Source organism: Sphaeramia orbicularis, chromosome 22 (assembly GCF_902148855.1).
Source record: "Sphaeramia orbicularis chromosome 22, fSphaOr1.1, whole genome shotgun sequence".
NCBI lineage: Eukaryota > Metazoa > Chordata > Actinopteri > Kurtiformes > Apogonidae > Sphaeramia > Sphaeramia orbicularis.
The window spans coordinates 1,403,652-1,424,417 of record NC_043978.1 but is presented as its reverse complement, the minus strand read 5'-3'; the positions used below and the strand labels follow the sequence as shown (position 1 = coordinate 1,424,417).

The following is a 20,766-nucleotide window of genomic DNA, read 5'->3' as shown; positions in this document are numbered from 1 at the left end:
ATTTATTTCGCTCTAGCAATTTTAGCTAGCGGCACCATATGGTACTTGACCGTCCGTCACTTGTGTTCACTTGTGGTTTAGAGTTTTCTGGTCCCCACTCTACCTGGAAACATGGAGACTAAAGCTGGGAGAAAGCAGCAGAGTCCTGTCTGGGATTTATTTGAATACGATGGAGAAGACGAGAAAAGATATTAGAAAAACTAAAATTAATACTAAAACTAAACCAGAACTAAGCATTTAGAAAAAAATGAAAACTAATGAAAACTAGCAAACCTGCTCTAAAAACAAATTAAAACTGAGTTAGAGAGAAAAAAGTCAAAACTAAATAAAACTAAACTATAATGAAAAATCCAAAACTACTACAGCCTCAGTTCAGACTCATGTTCATAAAATCATTAGTGAGTTTTTCGTGTGTTTCATCAATAATAACACAAACCCTGGCAGTTCCAACAGAACCAGTTTAGTACAAACAGAACAAAAGAATGACTTCAGTCAATGATATTTCTTTACTAACTAAACATAATTTAAGCAATAGAACATAGCTTTATACACTTTTAAATATGCTGGTACAATTCAGTACAAAAATAAAGGCAGTGAAACGTCTACGAACACAAACACCATCATGTCATCAGTCACATCCTGTCACTCTGGACCAGATCCAGAGTGGACCGGTTTGGCACATAATCCTCTGATATAAGCACAATGTACAAATACTGCAGTATAGTTGGGTACTCGGGTCTTCTACAGGAGGACAAACACAGCTGCACTGATGTCCAACGGCCACTAGATGGAGCGGTGGATCCACAGGAACACTGAAGTGTTCATCTGAAGTGGACTTTTTCCATGTTCTTTTCCTTGTGGACATTTGGAGCATGTCCACAGTTGTCTCTGCTCAGGTCCACTTTATCCTGCACCACCATTTGACCCAGTCCACCTTCTGAGTCCTTCCCAGTTGCACTTTTTTAAGTTTAAAAAGTGCTCATGTTGAAATGAAAAAAAAAAAAAAGGTACAAAAGAAAAAAATCCCACAATTTGGCAAAGACTGCATCAGCACGAAATGTCCAGAGCAAACAGTCTGTAGAGTTCCAATACAAGGACACGTTGGGTCTTACTTAGGTCTCACACTCACTCACACACACACACACACACACACACACACACACACACACACACACACACACTCTGTTGTCGTCTTGATTCAGTTACTGCTTGTGCTACGATTTATCCCCTTGAAGAACCTGAATGAAAAGACAAAGTCTGTTATAAATCACTGGGTTTTTTATGACGCAGTCTTTAGTGTGTGTGTGTGTGTGTGTGTGTGTGTGTGTGTGTGTGTGTGTGTGTGTGAGCATGTGTGCAAATCAGTGGCGGCTGCTCATCTTTCAGACAGGGGAAGCTCATTGTCGGCTTACATCAAAACAAAACAAAGAAAAAAAAGTCATATTGTTTAAACATACATTGGTCCCTCCGTTCCTTTTTCAGAAAATGCTCAGTGTCCTTATCGTACACAGCAGGCGTCTTTTCCAGGACTGGACCAGTGTCCTCTCTGCTCAGACGGCCTTGGCCCAGTGTGTTGTGGGTGTCAGACTTCAGCCTTTTTAAACTACACATGCTCCTTTCACTGTGACCTAGCCGACAGTTTGATTGATTTAACTATCTACAAAACCATATTCAACTCGAACAAGAAATGATTAAATTATGGAACTGAAACAAGAAAACAGTGAAATTCTGTTAAATTGAAACAAGGAAGTACAATGAGTGTGTTTTATTTACAGTGCAAAAAATGAACCAGTAATTTCGTAGTGGTTTCTGTCTTGATTTCCCAGCAGAATGTGCGACGGAATTAAACTGAACTGTGTCAGTGAAGGAGCAGATCTGAAAACAGCTGTCAATCAAAAGGGATTCAGCCTTTCAACCGATCCTCCAATCAGCACGTGGGATTCTGGCGTCCAGCCCGGCCGAGCTCCGCCCACAGCTCCATTCACCCCCAGAGACGCCCGGCGTCCGGGGGCGGGACAACATTGTGGCATTTATCCAATTAGTGTCCAGTTTAGAGGCAATGAAAAAAACTGTTCCACTCAGTCCCACTGAAGCCCACAGACGGACACAGTCTACGGACACATGCACTGAGCAGAGATGGAGGAGAAAACAGACACGGGAACGGAGGAGAAGTGAACAACAGCCAGTCTGTTGGTTTGTGATAAAACTGATTCTGAACGAACTCGTCTGTGAGATGAACGTGTTCGAACACATTTGTAGTCAATAAAATGTCAACACAACCGAACAGATTTAACCATTTAATTTTCGTCATTTTAGGGGAAGCCGGGCTTCCACTGCAGTCTGAGAGAAAACACCACTGGTGCCAATGTTTGTGTGTGTGCGCAAATGTTCATTTGTCTGTGTGTGTGTGTGTGTGTGTGTGTGTGTGTGTGTGTGCATATGTGCATATGTCCGTGTGTGTGTGTGTGTGTGTGTGTATGTGAGCGTGTGTGCAAATGTTTGTGTGTGTTTGTGTGTGCATATGTGTGTGTGCACAAATGTTCATTTGTGTGTGTGTGTGTATGTGCATAGGTGCGTATGTCCGTGTGTGTGTGTGTGTGTGCGCATATGTGCGTATGTCTGTGTGTGTGTGTGCGCGCATGTGCGTATGTCTGTGTGTGTGTGTGTGTGTGTGTGCATATGTGCATATGTCCGTGTGTGTGTGTGTGTGTGTGTGTGTGTGTGTATGTGAGCGTGTGTGCAAATGTTTGTGTGTGTTTGTGTGTGCATATGTGTGTGTGCACAAATGTCCATTTGTCTGTGTGTGTGTGTGTGTGTGTGTGTGCATATGTGCATATGTCCGTGTGTGTGTGTGTGTGTGTGTGTGTATGTGAGCGTGTGTGCAAATGTTTGTGTGTGTTTGTGTGTGCATATGTGTGTGTGCACAAATGTTCATTTGTGTGTGTGTGTGTATGTGCATAGGTGCGTATGTCCGTGTGTGTGTGTGTGTGTGCGCATATGTGCGTATGTCTGTGTGTGTGTGTGTGTGCGCGCATGTGCGTATGTCTGTGTGTGTGTGTGTGTGTGTGTGTGTGCATATGTCCCTGTGTGTGTGTTTGTGTGTGCATATGTCCGTGTGTGTGTGTGTGCATATGTGTGTGTGCACAAATGTTCATTTGTGTGTGTGTGTGTATGTGCATAGGTGCGTATGTCCGTGTGTGTGTGTGTGTGTGCGCATATGTGCGTATGTCTGTGTGTGTGTGTGTGTGTGCGCACATGTGCGTATGTCTGTGTGTGTGTGTGTGTGTGTGTGTGTGCATATGTCCCTGTGTGTGTGTTTGTGTGTGCATATGTCCGTGTGTGTGTGTGTGCATATGTCCCTGTGTGTGTGTGTGTGTGTGTATATGCATATGTCCATGTGTGTGTGTTTGTGTATGTGCATATATCCCTGTGTGTGTGTTTGTGTGTGCATATGTCCCTGTGTGTGTGTGTGTGTGTGTATATGCATATGTCCATGTGTGTGTGTGTGTGTGTGTGTGTGTGCATATGTCCCTGTGTGTGTGTTTGTGTGTGCATATGTCCGTGTGTGTGTGTGCATATGTCCCTGTGTGTGTGTGTGTGTGTGTGTATATGCATATGTCCATGTGTGTGTGTTTGTGTATGTGCATATATCCCTGTGTGTGTGTGTGTGTGTGTATGTGCATATGTGCGTATGTCCATGTATGTGTGCCTCCTCCCCCTCCCCCTCCCCCTCCCCCTCCCCCTCCCCCTCCTCAGTGATGCTTACCTACCTGGTTGCGGGCTTTATGGGACTTCTGCATCAGGACCCTCCACTGGTCGTACATCTTCATGGACATGCTGCTGCAGCCGTAGGCGTGTTTACGAACCCAACCGAAGAACTGCTTCAACTCCCGCCGCAGCGTGGAGTTGGAGTCCCCACTGGATTTGGAGTCACATGAGCCTGTCATCAACCGCTCTGGGAGGGAAGGGAGGGGGGGGGGACAACAGGAACAGACTGAGCAGAAGCAGTAAATAGTAATGTGTCATGTGTAGGTACTAATGGGGACTTGGATCTGTCTGTCACAGTTTAGAGTACAGGTGTCAAACATGCGGCCCGGGGGCCAAATCTGGCCCTCCAGAGGGTCCAATGTGGCCCCTGGGATGAATTTGTGAAATACAAAAATTACACTGAAGATATGAACAATTAATGGTGTTAAAATCATTTTAGATCATTTCAGTCTAAAGTGGGTCAGGCCAGTTAAATACTGTCATTAAAAAACCTAGAAATAATGAAAACTGCACATTTTTCTTTTTGTTTCAGTGTAAAAAAAAAAGCTAAATTACACAAAAATGTTTACATTTACAGACTAGCCTTTTACAAAAAATGTGATTATCTGACACGTTTTAAGAGAAGTACATGGAATTTCAATAATATTCTGTCTGTTATTTCATGTTTTGTGTATTTGTAAATCCACTGTGGTCTCTAAGCAGAGATTCACATGTATGAATGGTAAACTAAGGCATAATATTGTTAATATTGCACTGATTTACCTAAGAATTTTCAGGTTGTTCATATTTGTTCATGTTATGTTCACGTACAATTCATAGATGTAAACATTTTCATTACGGAATTTGACTTTTTTCACTCAAAATTTATTATCGTGTTATTTATATTATTTTACTGGACAGACCCACTTTACATCATATTAGGCTGAATGTGGAACTGAACTAAAATGAGTTTGACAGCCCTGGTTTAGAGGTTTAGGAATGTGGTTTTGTGTGTGTGCGTGTGTGTGTGTGTGTGTGTGTGTATAAATATCGAAAAACACACTGATTAGAACTAGAACAGGAACACTAAGGCTCCGTTCAGATGCAGGTAAATGTGTCCCAAATCTGATGTTTGTGTCCACATGTGATCTGGATCTGATCTGTTAAAGACAGTCTGAACAGCACTAATCTGACCCGGACCACTTTTATATGTGGTCCTAAAACTGACCACGACCACTTTCATACATGGTCCTAAATCAGATCCAGATCTGATATTTTCCAATGTGACTTCAGTCTGAACGTCCAGGTCGCATTTATCCGACCTTTATGTCATTGAAATGTGATAAACGTCCCAGTTGTTGGTTGGAGCAGAGGAAAACCCGATTTCCTTCTGTAAACACAGTGTGTCTGCATGGTCTGGTATTCCATCAGGACCTCTTTAGTGCAAGTGGGTCACTTCAGGACCTCTTTAGTGCATGTGGGTCACTTCAGGACCTCTTTAGTGCATGTGGGTACCTTCAGGACCTCTTTAGTACATGTGGGTCTCTTCAGGATCTCTTTAGTGCATGTGGGTCACTTCAGGGTCACATTCAGTTTAGACTCAAAACCGATAGAAGTCGCGTTTAAGGTGGAATATGAACCAGCACACACAAAAAATCAGATTTTACCCCCAAAAAAATCTGAATTGTGCATTTAGACCTGCTGTGTGGGCGGAGCCTAACACACCAGTCATGGTAATAATTATAACCACAGGTTGATTATTACCTCCGCCAAGGAGGTTATGTTTTTGCCAGGGTTTGTTTGTTTGTCTGTCTGTCTGTTTGTCTGTCCGTTAGTGTGCAACATAACTCAAAAAGATATGGACAGATTTGGATGAAATTTTCAGGGTTTGTTGGAAATGGGATAAGGAAGAAATGATTAAATTTTGGTGGTGATCGGGGGTGGGGGGGCCCACGGAGGAGGGCCACTGATCAGCCTTGGCGGAGGTCTGCGCTCTCCGAGTGCTTCTAGTTTTTGTAATTGATTAAGCTACTGATTTAGTTTTGATTTGATTAAACAATATTTTGAACAAACAACTTTATTCCAGAACCAACTGAAACAACCACAAAAAGTATAAAAGTCAAAGGACACATCCAAATATGTATACACAACTAACATCCAACCAGAGACATGAAGGAAAACCATGCTTCAATTCAGGAAAAATATAATGGAACTGTATTTTTTCATCGGTTTGAATCCATTAATCGATCAATAGTTTCAGTTCTGTATGTTTGTTTGTAGTCAATAAACAGAAGCTCCAAACATCTGTCAATCAAATGCCACAAGCAACATTAGGCTTTAACGAGCATCATTTATATGAGCATTTATCAGAGCCTTTTGACCAAGTAACTAATGATTTACAAGAAAATAAGTTAAGAAACTTAGTTAATTATTTAATTGAATATAAAATATTAGCAGAGGGGCTGTTGTATGACACATCCAAAATGAAAATATCAGATTTGTTTAGTTCGACCTACATCTGCTCTGCACAGGCTTTAGTTTGGTTTGGCTTTAGTGCATCTTCCAGCAGTAACACACTTCTGTTTTCTACGACTCCAGGTTTCCAACAGTGGGATGGAACTGCGTGATACGTAGTACACCAAGATATACGGCAACTGTTAGTGGAACAAACTGCCTCTGAAATGGAACTAAAATGATCTGAAAAGCAGGAATCAAAAACAAAAATGCCTTTGAAGTCCATTTCTTACTGTGTGTAATGAATGTACGTAGTGTGTGTGTGTGTGTGTGTGTGTGTGTGTCCTCACCACTCTGGGGTGTGGATGCAGCAGTTGGATGGCTCCACTCACTCCAGATGCCAGCTTTACGAGAGCCATAGATGCCCACGGGGTTACAGCGAACCTGGAGAAAATACAGCAGTTCTGAACTGAGGAACGGACAGAGTCTGAGTCTGAGAACCAGTGGACGGAAAAAGTGGACGGAGCCTCAGTGGTGTCACCACTGGACGGACATTCTGAAGCATTTTGGCATTTACTATCTTGTTTTTAGGAAATCGAAGTGTCCATACTCAGAGCAGAGGAAGAGGACGGGGCTGAAAAGACTGTTTTAGTTTTAAATGTATGTATTACAGACAGAGCATATGAATGAACATGTACGACAGTTACAGCTGGAAATATGAAAGATTATAGCAGCAGTGCTAAAGTCCATCTCAGAGGTGATTTCTCTCAGACTGCAGTGGAAATTCATCTTCCCCTAAAATTATGAAAATTAAATGCTCAAATCTGTTCAGTTGTTTTCATTTCATTGACTCCAAATGTGTTGGAACACGTTCATCTCTCAGACCAGTTGGTTCAGAATCAGTTTGATCCCAGATCAGTGGACTGGATGTTGTTCACTTCTCCTCCATTCTCGTGTCTGTGTTTTCTCCTCCATCTCTGCTCAGTGCATTTGTCGTAGACGCTCAGCGTCCATGCACTTCAATGGGACTGAGTGGAACTGGGTTTTTCATTGACTCTAAACTGGACGGTAATTGGATAAATGCCACCATGTTGTCCCGCCCCCGGACGCTCGGCGTCTCTGGGGGTGAATGGAGCTGTGGGCGGAGCTCGGCCGGGCCGCACGCCGAGCTTCCACATGCTGATTGGAGGATCAGTCGAAAGGCTGAATCCTGTTTGATTGACAGCTGTTTTCAGATCTGCTCCTTCACTGACACAGTTCAGTTTAATACCGTCACACATTCTGCTGGGAAATCACAGAAACCACTACGAAATTACTCGTTCATTTCTTGCACTGTAAATAAAACACACTCATTGTACTTCCTTGTTTCAATTTAACATAATTTCAACATTTTTTTTTTTACTTGGTATGATAAGGTCACTGACCATTTTCTTAAAAAGGAACGGAGGGACGAATTTATGTTTAAAAAATAACTTGACAATTTTTTTTAAAGTAATCCGACAATGAGCTTCAACTGTCTGAAGGACCAGCAGCCAACACTGGTTCAAATGTGGTCCAAAGGCAGGTGACAGGAAAGACAAGTGACAGAAGACTGACCAACACTGAGGACAATCTACTGACCACACTGACCAATACTGAGGACAATCTACTGACCACACTGACCAATACTGAGGACAATCTACTGACCACACTGACCAATACTGAGGACAATCTACTGACCACACTGACCAATACTGAGGACAATCTACTGACCACACTGACCACACTGACCAATACTGAGGACAATCTACTGACCACACTGACCAATACTGAGGACAATCTACTGACCACACTGACCAACACTGAGGACAATCTACTGACCACACTGACCAATACTGAGGACAATCTACTGACCACACTGACCAATACTGAGGACAATCTACTGACCACACTGACCAATACTGAGGACAATCTACTGACCACACTGACCAACACTGAGGACAATCTACTGACCACACTGACCAATACTGAGGACAATCTACTGACCACACTGACCACACTGACCAATACTGAGGACAATCTACTGACCACACTGACCACACTGACCAATACTGAGGACAATCTACTGACCACACTGACCAACACTGTTAGCTCTAACAACAACAACAGGATTTTACAAAGTCTTCCAAGTCTTGAATTTACAAATCTACATTTACTACGTTAAAAAAGTCTTTAAAGGGTTTTAAATGTCATATGGTCGGACTTCAGTTCTTTTGCCATAAACTTGTTCACTGTGTTTAAATGTGTCTGTTAAATGTCCACGTTGTAAAGATGGTAACGTTAGTTATTCCATCCGTTCCAACCCAACAATTTAAATTGAAATGAGGAACCAATTCTCACTAACTTTGCAGAACATTCAACCCAACACACACGTGTCGCCCAAAAAGCTGACTTCATATGGTTGTGGAACAGGCTGTGTTCAGGGTTAGTAGTTTTGATTCGGTGATGTGCTGTGTCATTTGTGATTCTGTTGTATTTTTGTCGTTTTTCTGTTCTTCTGTGTGTGGCTGTGTGTTCTCTGCCTTTCTCTTCCTAACAGATAGTGGCTGATGGAGGATGCGCTGCAGGCGTGCTGTTGGTCTGCTGCTGCTGCTGATTGGTTCCTCAGAGAGGAGCCGGGAAATTTAAAGCCGGATCACCCTACCTCCCAGGACACTCCTCTCTTCCATCCCTCTCATTTGTGACCAGCCTTCTGTAATTTTTGTTGGAGAGCTTTGTAAAGTCTGATGCAAAAGGACGGAATCTTTTTCTTTAAGTTTTCTCCTGTTTTTCTGTTAGGAGTGGAGGTAAGATTGGTGCATTTTGGTTTCCTTGGTTTGTGTTTGTAGGTCAGCATAGTGGGCTTGGAGTATGATTCTGTTTATGTTTGTTACTTTGATTCCCTACCTGATTTAATTTTCTTTTTTTTTGTAAATAAATATCTCAAATTGCAGTTGTTGGTCATCTGTTTTTTTTTTTAGCTTGCTCCTGTTTGTTGAGGGACATGGAGGGAGGGGAGTCTCACACCATGTTGCGTCTCGGCAACCCCTAGACGGAGTGTAACATCTGTGAAATGGACATGAAATTCTGTTCTAAGTAATCTTAAAAAAGGCCTTAAATTTAAGTTGTAGAACCCTGTAGGAACCCTGTATTTCATTTGTGCTAATATTGACACAGTTGTGTTTGATTTTTGGAATCACAGTGATCCTAAAAGCTGAAGGATGAACCTCAAAAGGCTAATTTAATGAAAACACAGACCACGGTACTAACTTAATGCTGTCAAAACACAGCTGACGGCTAGTGGATTTTTAAAGACCGATATGGTAATAATGGTTAAGCACAGGAAAAAAACCCATGACCGATGATTGGACAATCTATCCTTCCAAGTAAACGGATGGAAATACAGCATCACTGAAAGACTGGTCTCATGAAATGGCGTTGTATGTCACAACAGTTCTCATGGCATTTGGCGTGCTATACGTGCGCATTTTCGACCTTCCGTATGTTATTCAACACCTTTTGATCAAGTGTCAATTTACACCACGATTTCTTGTTCACAGAACCCTAACCCTCAGTGCGTGGTATTCAAGGTTCTAACAGTTTTGGATTTTTCATTCTAGTTTAGTTTTATTTAGTTTTGACTTTTTTTTCCTTAATTCAGTTAATTTGTTTTTAGAGCAGGTTTGCTAGTTTTTATTAGTTTTTGTTATTTTTTAAATGCTTAGTTTTAGTTCAGTTTTAGTTTTTTTTATATCTTTTCTCTTCTTCTCTGTCGTCGTATTCAAATCAATCCCAGACAGGACTCTGCTGCTTTAGTCTCCATGTTTCCAGGTAGAGTGGGGACCAGAAGACGACTGGAAACCACAAGTGAACACAAGTGACGGACCCTTAAATATCAGATGGTGACAGCAGAGAAAACTGCTTGAGGGAAACAAATCGATTTCATATCAATCCAACATTGACAAAGATGAAAACAAAGGGAATTTTATCCATAATTTTTATCCGTTTTAGTTAGTTTTGTAAACACACAATACAGTTTCAGTTAGTTATCGTTTTTTTCTTTGAATTATAGTTTTTATTTATTTCAGTTAACAAAAATGTTTTTACAGTTCTAGTTTTCGTCATTTTGTTTTCATTAACGATAATAACCATGAACGGAATGCTGTTTTTTGAGCTATTGTTTTCCAGTTGGGAGGTCCAAGCGTTGGCCTTTCCCAGAGCGTGTTCTGCCAACACCAGTAGATTCTAACACACCGGATCAGACCTGATTAATCGGCCAAATCCTAATGTCATCTTTGCCTAATCTGTAAACACTGTCATTAATGTTGGAACTCTGTGGTCTACTCAGCAGGTCCACTGATGGACCACAGCGTCCAAAAGGAGCAGAAGCCAACATTAGCTAATGGTGTGGGCGTGTCTTAACAGACTGGGCAGTGTCATTAAGTAGCAGTTAAGTTCATGATGTAATCCTCTGACGACATATGTCGTTCCGCATGGCTACAGTAGAACTGTGGGCTGTTTATGTCTGCAGGAAAGTTGGCGGTTTGAACACGGAAGGTCTACGGAGACGGAGGAGTTGGAGACAGTGGACGTTCAAGGATCTGCAGGACTGACGTTAGATTCTGCTGTTATCCCTGGAGTTTGGAAATGGACTGAAACACACATGGACACATGTATGTGGACACATGTATGTGGACACATGAACGCGGACACATGAACGCGAACACATGTATGTGGACACATGAACGCGGACACATGAACGTGGACACATGTATGTGGACACATGAACGCGGACACATGAACGCGGACACATGTATGTGGACACATGAACGTGGACACATGTAAGTGGAAACATGAAGGTGGACACATGAACGTGGACACATGTATGTGGACACATGAACGTGGACACATGTATGTGGACACATGAACGCGGACACATGAACGTGGACACATGTATGTGGACACATGAACGTGGACACATGTAAGTGGAAACATGAAGGTGGACACATGAACGTGGACACATGTATGTGGACACATGAACGCGGACACATGAACGTGGACACATGTATGTGGACACATGAACGCGGACACATGAACGCGGACACATGTATGTGGACACATGAACGTGGACACATGTAAGTGGACACATGAAGGTGGACACATGAAGGTGGACACATGTAAGTGGACACATGTAAGTGGACACATGAAGGTGGACACATGAACGTGGACACATGAAGGTGGACACATGAACGCGGACACATGTATGTGGACACATGTATGTGGACACATGTATGTGGACACATGAACGTGGACACATGTATGTGGACACATGTAAGTGGACACATGTATGTGGACACATGTATGTGGACACATGAACGCGGACACATGAACGCGGACACATGTATGTGGACACATGAACGCGGACACATGTATGTGGACACATGTATGTGGACACATGAACGTGGACACATGTATGTGGACACATGTAAGTGGACACATGAACGTGGACACATGTATGTGGACACATATATGTGGACATACTTGGACAAAGTATACTGTTCCAGGTCTGAGTCCAGCCAATCGACATGAAGTCTGGTTGCCAACGTCATCCATCACCTAGAAGACAAAAAGGACACAAACAGAGCAGAGCTGAGTGCTGGAGGTCTGACCGCAGTATTAAATACCAATGGGCATAAACTAAAACACAGAAAACAGAACCACAAACCATGTCCAGACCCAAACAGGCATGCACACCACATTGTTTAGCGGCTCCTGATCAGCGTGTTTATGAAACTATGTTAATGTAAGTGTGCCCTGTGGCTGAAATGTGCTGTGTGTTATTTATGACAGAGCTGGATGTGCACAGACACAGAGCGCAGGTACTCATCCAAGCATCCAAGACTGAAAAAAAAAACACAAAGACAGACTGAGAGACAGATCTGCACGCCACAGTTAATAATCTGCTCTAATAGCCTCCACTTTCTCTCTGGCATTCAGACTGTAAACACTTGTTAAGAGCGACTCCAACAGAAAACAGAACATGGAAATTGCAGGCATCAGAGGCTAATGATGTGGCGTGGGGGAAGCCAAATCCACGCAAGTTACCACTGAGTGTCTATACGGCCATATTGAAGACATTAACAGCTGAGATGGATCCGTCCGTTCCATAGCATGACCTCATGATTAGAGCTGGTTCACAGGGAAATGGCGTTTGTTTTCACCAGCAGATCTTTAAAGCCGTCGGATTGAAGTCCCATCCCTCCCGTGTCTCTCCGCTCCGCTCCTCTTCTTTTGTTTTTCCATTTTGCGAGTGAAGACTTGCTTATATTCCATCTGTGTAATTTCCCCATCATTACTGGAGAATCTTCAGTCTCACCCACGGGACTAAAATGAATGATGGGAAGCACCATCTGCACGGTTCAAGGTCCTACCCTGGATTTTTCATTCATTTAGAGCAGGGGTGTCAAACTCATTTGAGTTCAGGGGCCACGTCCTCCCAATACCATCTGAACTGGGCCAAACCAAGGTTAGAATAGTTTGGGATTTTTCATTTTAGTTTAGTTTTATTTAGTTTGGACTTTTTTCTCTCTAATTCAGTTAGTTTGAATTCGTTTTTAGAGCATGTTTGCTAGTTTTTATTACTGTACTTTCCGGTCTATAAGCCACTACTTTTTTCCACACACTGTGAACCCGCGACTCTAAAATGATGTGGCTAATTTATGTTTTCTGGGCTAACGATCGATCCTGTTGACAAAGAAGGAAATAGACCTGCTGTACGTAAGCTTAGCATCAATGAAGCGATGGTGAGATGTCAGAGACGGGGTGAGTGCGGCTTATCGTCTGGAAAGTACTGTAGTTTTCGTTTTGTTCTAAATGCTTAGTTTTAGTTTAGTTTTAGTATTAATTTTAGTTTTGTCGTCTCTTTTCTCTGTTGTATTCAAATCAATCCCAGACAGGACTCTGCTGCTTTAGTCTCCATGTTTCCAGGTAGAGTGGGGACCAGAAGACGACTGGAAACCACAAGTGAACACAAGTGTCGTATGGTGACAGCAGCTAAAATTGCTAGAGCGAAATAAATTGATCTCATATCAATCCGACATTGACAAAGACGAAAACAAAGGGAATTTTATCTATAATTTTTATCCGTTTTAGTTAGTTTTATAAGCACACAATACAGTTTCATTTAGTTATGTTTTTTTTCTTTTAATTATAGTTTTTATTTATTTCAGTTAACGAAAATGTTTTTACAATTGTAGTTTTCATCATTTTGTTAGTTTTTGTTAATGATAATAGCCTTGGGCCAACTCAGTAAAATAAGAACAGAATAATATAGACATGAAGTCCAACATTTTTATGTCTAACTTTTAAGTTTTCATGTGAAAAAAGTTTAATTATATTATCAAAATGTTTACATCTACAAACTCTTCTTTTAAAAAATAACATGAACAAGCATGAATAAAAAGAAACATATTAAGAAAGAAAAGTGCAATTTTAAAAATTTATGCCATTTTTCTGCCTCGGCTTCTCCTTTCCACATGTTCATTCTAACGTACAGATTAGGGATGCACTGATACCAATACAAGTATCGGGCATGTTATGACCCTGGGTCATAATTTATCTATTTATATGTATATATGTGTTTTCTGTTTAGTGTGTGTGTTTTCCCCCCGTCCTGTAGGTGTGCTGTGCCCTTTTTGTTTCCGTTTGTTGCAGGTTTCTGATTGGTGGAGCATGATTGCCCGGCCCTTTAAAGATGGCCCTGGAGCTCCCATCCTTGCTCGCTCTTGCCTCCTGTCAGCTCCCAACCCTGTGTTCGTGTGTGTGACCGTCAGTCTTCGTGCTCGTGGAAAACTCCGATTGTTTGTATTTGTAAATAGTTTTTGTTAAATCGAACCTTTTTCTGGTAGGGGAGGTCGGCTCTTTTGTTTTCCCATTTTCTCCTGTTTTTGGTTAGATAGTTAGGTAAGTTTTCTGTATTTTATTTCTTGCATTTATTTTGGATTAGGAAAGTTAGTAAATTGTAAAAGAAGGTATTTTGTTTGTTGTTTTAGCCGCTCCCTCCCCTAACCCTTCCTTAGTTGTTAAAACAAAAATACTGATAATAAATATTGTGAATCTTAGTTTTTGACTGACGTGTGTGCTTGGGAGCTGGGAGGGGACAAAAGTTGAGCCTATTATGTTCGCCCTGGTGAACCCCTAGGCCGGGGCGTAACATAATTTGGGGGCTCGTCCGATTTTTTCCCGCGTGTTTTTTTGAGCGTGTGATTTTTTTTTTTCCGGTAAGTTCGGTGAGTATTTTGTACGTATTTCTGGTCTGTGGTTTTTCTGTGTGTAATGGATTTTGATTTGGAAGCGTTTACTGCGTGTCCTACACTGGAACGGTTAGACGCTTGTAGGAAGGTAGATTTAATGCTCATTTCCACTCGTTTTGGTGTGCCGCTTCCTACTAATGTTAGGAAGGAGGAGCTGAGGCAGCTCCTCATTGAGAAGCTTGGGGAGAGGGGTGTGTTAACAGCAGGAGCTGGTGACGTGGAGGAGGAGCTCCGTCAGCCTCAGCCGTCTGCACCCACCGCATTAGCGGAATCTCCGGTTGTGCAGAGGATGTCGGCGGAAGAACTCCGACTGACTCTGCGCATAAAGGAGGTAGAGGTGAGACACAAAGAGCTGGAGGTGGAGGCCATGCTCCTGAGGGTGAAAGCCCTGGAGCTGGAACGTCAGCCTGTTACTCCCCACTCACCTGTCCAACACACAGCCCCACACTCTCCCCGTGACAGCTTCGATGTGAGCCGGCATATAGCACTGGTGCCTCCGTTCAGAGAGGCGGAGGTGGATTGTTATTTCAGTGCTTTTGAGCGCATAGCAGGCACCCTGAACTGGCCAAAAGATGTTTGGTCTCTGCTGCTCCAGTGTAAGTTGACCGGTAAAGCACAGGAGGTGTGTTCCACACTAACGGTTGAACAGAGTTTGGATTATGAGGTTGTTAAAGCCACTGTTCTCCGTGCTTATGAGTTGGTGCCGGAGGCTTACCGGCAAAAATTTAGAAAGTGTGTAAAAACCCCTGACCAGACATATGTGGAGTTTGCGCGGGAAAAAGGTGTTTTGTTTGACAAATGGTGTCACGCCAGTAAAGTACATGATTTTGCGCAGCTGCGAGAACTCGTCCTTTTAGAAGAATTTAAACAGCGTTTGCCGGAGCGCATAGTTGTGTATCTGAATGAGCAGAAGGTTGGGTCACTTTCTGAAGCTGCTGTTCTCGCAGATGAGTTTGCTTTGACCCATAAAAGTGTCTTTATGACTCCGGTGCGCCGTGAGGCTTCTGATGGTGAACGGGTGCGTTCTCCTAAGAACGCCCGGCGTGCGTTTGTGTCTGAAGGTGGTGAGAGCCGGGAGTGTTTTTACTGTCGGCAGCCAGGCCACCTGATTGCGGTTTGTCCGGTTTTAAAGAAAAAAGAGCAAACAAAAACCAAAAATCCCTCGGCTGTAGGTTTAATACAGTGCAAATCTGCGTCTCCTTCAGAACCGGTAAAATGTGAAAAGCCTGATGTGGATGAGGAGTTTCGTCCTTTTATTTCACATGGTTTTTTGTCGTTGGGTGAGGGGGACCAGGTTCCCATCACCATTTTAAGAGATACCGGTGCGAAGTATTCTGTGGTCCGCCGCGGCGTGGTGCCGTTCTCAGATAAATCCTACTGTGGTTCTGATTTGTTGGTGTGGGGAATAAAACTGAGTGTTTTCCGCATGCCGCTGCACTCTGTTGTACTCACCTGTCCACTGGTCTCTGGCACCGTGCGCGTTGGTGTGCGTGATCAGCTGCCCGTGGCAGGGGTTGATCTGATCCTCGGGAATGATTTGGCCGGTCAGAAAGTTTTTCCTGCCGTACCCGAAGTAACCGACTGCCCCGTTGCTGGGGAGGGTAATTCCATTGCCGTCTGCGATCCAACCGTTTTTCCGGTGTGCGCCGTAACGCGTGCCCAGGCTCGCCGGCTGGGTGATCTGCCGGATCTGTCCGACTCCTTTTTGTGCGCGCCATGCGAATCGAACAGCCCTCCTTCTGAGTTGAATAAAACTATTTGTATCGATGTAAAACCAGAGTTGGATGACTTACATTTAGATGTGTCTAAAAAGCAGCTTATAGAGGCCCAGCAAGTGGATGAAACCTTAACCAGCTGTTTATCTGCTGCTCTAAGTGATCCGGTTAAATCGTCTATGCATTCTGTAACATACCTGGTTGAAGATGGAGTGTTAATGCGTAAATGGTTTCCTGTGTCTGGAGCAGAATGTGATGCCATCTTACAAGTTGTTGTGCCAAAACAATTCCGTCTCCAAGTGTTAAGTTTAGCTCATGATCATCTCCTTTCTGGTCACTTGGGAATTAAGAAAACTTATGATCGGGTGCTCCGATATTTTTTCTGGCCAGGTTTAAAGTCTGACGTCACCAAATTCTGTCGTTCTTGTTCCGTGGGTCAAGTGTGTGAGAAGCATAACCAGGCCATTCCCCCAGCCCCTTTACATCCGGTCCCAGCTACTACTAAACCAGTTGAGCTGGGCCATGTCAGTTCATTCAGACAGCGGTTACCCACTGCTTGTGAGACGGCCCATCAGTCTCTCTCTGCTGCCAAACCTATGTTGAAACGGCATTATAAGTGTGCGCGTAACCGCCTGTTTCAGCCAGGTGATCTGTTTCTTGTGTTATTTATTGTTGCTTTAAGTTTCTACACAAGGTTTTCTGGTCCTTATGAGGAGTGTAAAGTGCGTGACACCAATTATGTTATTGAAAAACCAGATAGCAGGAAAAAGTGTGTTTTCCAGGTGAATATGTTGAGGTCTTATGTTACAGATGGCGCAGTTAGGACAGCCATGGCCCCGTTGTCCTGCGTCACCCCTGTTCAGAGGGTGTCCACCCCGTCCTATAGTCCTGAGGAGGACTGTTTGAGTGGACAGTGTGTTTCAGTTCCGTGTGCCCAGTTGAAAAACTCAAAAACACAAAGTGGAGTTTCTCATAGGTTAGAGGGGGCTGCATTACTTTTCCACCCAGCCAAAGGTATCCAAGGAAAAGCCGTTGCCACCTATCTGAGGAGCCGGGTGCGGCTGCGGCAGATGCGCCGCCTGGTGGCGAAAGTGCAATCGGTCATAGACTTCAACAGCTGTACCTTTTGGCCAACTTAGCCAGCTCCTCCCTTTAATTTGATTAGTTCCCTGTTTGTTAGGACTTATTTGAATCCATGGAAGCCCTTTTCTGTTCTGGGTTTTAGGTTTTAAACATTTCCTTAGGGGCGGAAATGTTTAAACTTAGGTGGGGGGGTGTTATGACCCTGGGTCATAATTTATCTATTTATATGTATATATGTGTTTTCTGTTTAGTGTGTGTGTTTTCCCCCCGTCCTGTAGGTGTGCTGTGCCCTTTTTGTTTCCGTTTGTTGCAGGTTTCTGATTGGTGGAGCATGATTGCCCGGCCCTTTAAAGATGGCCCTGGAGCTCCCATCCTTGCTCGCTCTTGCCTCCTGTCAGCTCCCAACCCTGTGTTCGTGTGTGTGACCGTCAGTCTTCGTGCTCGTGGAAAACTCCGATTGTTTGTATTTGTAAATAGTTTTTGTTAAATCGAACCTTTTTCTGGTAGGGGAGGTCGGCTCTTTTGTTTTCCCATTTTCTCCTGTTTTTGGTTAGATAGTTAGGTAAGTTTTCTGTATTTTATTTCTTGCATTTATTTTGGATTAGGAAAGTTAGTAAATTGTAAAAGAAGATATTTTGTTTGTTGTTTTAGCCGCTCCCTCCCCTAACCCTTCCTTAGTTGTTAAAACAAAAATACTGATAATAAATATTGTGAATCTTAGTTTTTGACTGACGTGTGTGCTTGGGAGCTGGGAGGGGACAAAAGTTGAGCACATTATGTTCGCCCTGGTGAACCCCTAGGCCGGGGCGTAACAGGCATCAGCTCTGATACGCAGTGTGTGCACTCATACTTGTACTCGTAAAAGATGTCCGATACAACTGCACCGATACCACTTACAGCCGTGTGACATTCCCAGTTCAGTGCAGCAGGTACGAGGAGGAGGAATAATGTGTGAAGAGTGTGGAGATTTAATGAAATAAATGACGGTGATAAAAGTAACGCTGACTGCAAGTAACGTTACAGACACGGACAGATACGGACGCAGCGTTCTGTCCGTCCTCTGCGTACATTCTATCTGTTTTCCAGGTGCTGGCGGATGAGTACCCAGACAGAGAATACCAGCGGGGGTACGGAGCGGTGCAGACCGCCACCAGCGGAAGTGAAAACCAAACCTCTCACTCATTTGTCTTTTCTCTTCCTGCTGAAGCTAAACTTTTAAACCTTACCAGAGAAAACGCTGCAACATTAGTATCACAGTAGTGTTCCCTCTGTCGTCTCCATGTTTGTTATTCCTGACTTTCTTCTTCTTCTCATTAAACTTTCCTCTTCTTCGTGGTATTTGTCCAGTATGGTTAATTCAGAGCGGCGCCCCCTGGTGGATTAACTGACAAACACTCATTCCAACACATTAAATGTCAGTAGCAGCACTTTGTTCCAGTCAGACTAATGACAACGACAATAAAGCACATTTACAAAAGGAACTAACAACTGGAATGGGATTACTAAGGACTCGTATCGGTACTCGGTATCGGCAAGTACTCAAATGTAAATACTCGTACTCGTACTCTGTCCAGTAAAACAGTGGTATTGGTGCATCCCTAGTACAGATCCCAGTGGATCTACAAATACACGCAACATTTAATAACAGACTGAATATTGGTCCAATTACACTGACTTTTCTTAAGACATTTTAGGTTGTCCATATTTGTTCAGGTTATTATTATTACTTTGTGAAAGTATAGTTTGTAAATGTAAGCATGTTCATGTAATTGTACTTTTTTACACTAAAACAAAGAGAAAATTTTTTAGTTGTCATTATTTCTAGGTTAATATTAGGGATGTAAACAATTAATTGACTATCGATTAATTGTTAATAAGAATTTGCTTGATTAAATTATTAATTGTTAGTTAATTGCCCTTGTCCACCTGTGCACATCTGTCCGAAGGCTGACGGTTTGTCCGCGCTTTGACGCCGCGGCTGGGATAGCCGTCACTGAAGTGGATCATAGCGTTGATGAGTTCGAATGTCTGTATGGACATGGTGGAGCCAAACACACACCGACCGTCTGTGTGTGGGAGCGGTGCGCCTCCGAATAAATAGACACACAAATGTGGAGTCGGTATCGGACCGTTTTCCCTGGAGGTTGGTCTAGTTCACGGTCAGTGAGACAGAAGTGAAAACATCCTCCAGGCTCCCCCACAGGTATGTCGAACATTATGTCCTGCGGTCACCCCGGTGGACACGGGAAAAAGCGCGGGGGGTGGGGGGTGGGAGAAGATTATTATACATATGTAAAATATGTAATAGTCCAGGACAAACATCCTGCCCCCTCAAATTAACGTTCTGTGGGGGCGCGGACTGCACCACCCTGTTCCCCTATAGCAGGGACGTCAAACTCATTTTGGTTCAGTTCCATATTCAGCCCAATTTCATCTTAAGTGGGTCGGACCAGTAAAATAATGAATTAATAACCTATAAATGATGACAAATCCAAGTTTTTCTTTTCGTTTTAGTACAAAAAACCCCCAATTAAATTATGAAAATACTTACATTTTACAAAAAAGATGTGAATAACCTGAAAAAACAGAAATTTCATTGAAAAATTAGTGCAATTTGAACAATATTATGCCTCGACTTATTATTTATACATGTACATGTACACACAATGTTACATTAACATTTAGTAACAGGCAGAATATTGTTCAAATTGCACATTTCAGGTTGTTCATCTTTGTTTTTATTTATGTATTTATTTGCATTTTATTGTGAAAGAATAGTTTTGTAAATGTAAATATTTTCACAGTGTAATGTGATTTTTTTCACTTCAATTTTTTCCACATAATTTTTCACAAGGAAAATTTGTCGTTGTCATTATTTATGGGTTATTGTGTTACTTTTATTGTAGATCACATGGGTCTGTATGTGGAATATGAACCAAAAGGATTTGGACAAGCTGGACTGTTCTGGTTCATTTATGCACTTTCATCCTGCAGGGCCGGAATGGAACCTTTGGCCCCTGGGCCGCATGTTTGACACCTGTGCCCGATAGTATTAGAAGTAGGATGGAAAGTGACGCACGCACGTGGTTACCATCCAACACGCACGTATCCCCCTGCCGAACTGCGCGCGCAGCTGAGTAACCCCCCCACCCATATGGCAGGCCATCTCTATCACTATCTGCCACTCCCTCAACACGTCTGCTCATTTAAACGCTGTAAAAATCAGCGTCCAAACCACCAAAACGCTGTAAAATGCAGCGTCCAAACCAAAACGCCGTAAAATGCAGTGTCCAAACCACCAAAACGCCATAAAATGCAGCGTCCAAACCACCAAAACGCCGTAAAATGTGACATACAAATATAAGATGCTGTAAAATGCGACGTAAATTCCCACAAAAATGCCGCTTTTTACGCCGTCATGTATGATTTTAAGAGTG

At 42.9% G+C, this 20,766-nt stretch overlaps 1 protein-coding gene across 4 annotated transcripts in view; it reads right to left on the bottom strand.

The window, feature by feature from the left end:
* Window positions 1-440: 440 nt before the first annotated feature.
* crlf1a (cytokine receptor-like factor 1a) overlaps window positions 441-20,766 on the bottom strand; it is an 88,032-nt gene continuing 67,706 nt past the window's right edge. Inside the window, exons 6-10 of one of the 4 annotated variants that reach the window (XM_030127572.1) lie at window positions 11,761-11,835; window positions 6,552-6,645; window positions 3,767-3,955; window positions 1,173-1,238; window positions 441-1,141 (exon numbers count right to left, since the gene is read on the bottom strand). In XM_030127572.1, coding sequence (XP_029983432.1) covers window positions 1,222-1,238; window positions 3,767-3,955; window positions 6,552-6,645; window positions 11,761-11,835 — 375 coding nt within the window. In that variant the 3' untranslated portion in view covers window positions 441-1,141; window positions 1,173-1,221. Of the gene's footprint in view, window positions 1,239-3,766; window positions 3,956-6,551; window positions 6,646-11,760; window positions 11,836-20,766 lie in introns of all 4 variants that reach the window. The other 3 variants (XM_030127570.1, XM_030127571.1, XM_030127568.1) reach the window with 3 other exon arrangements.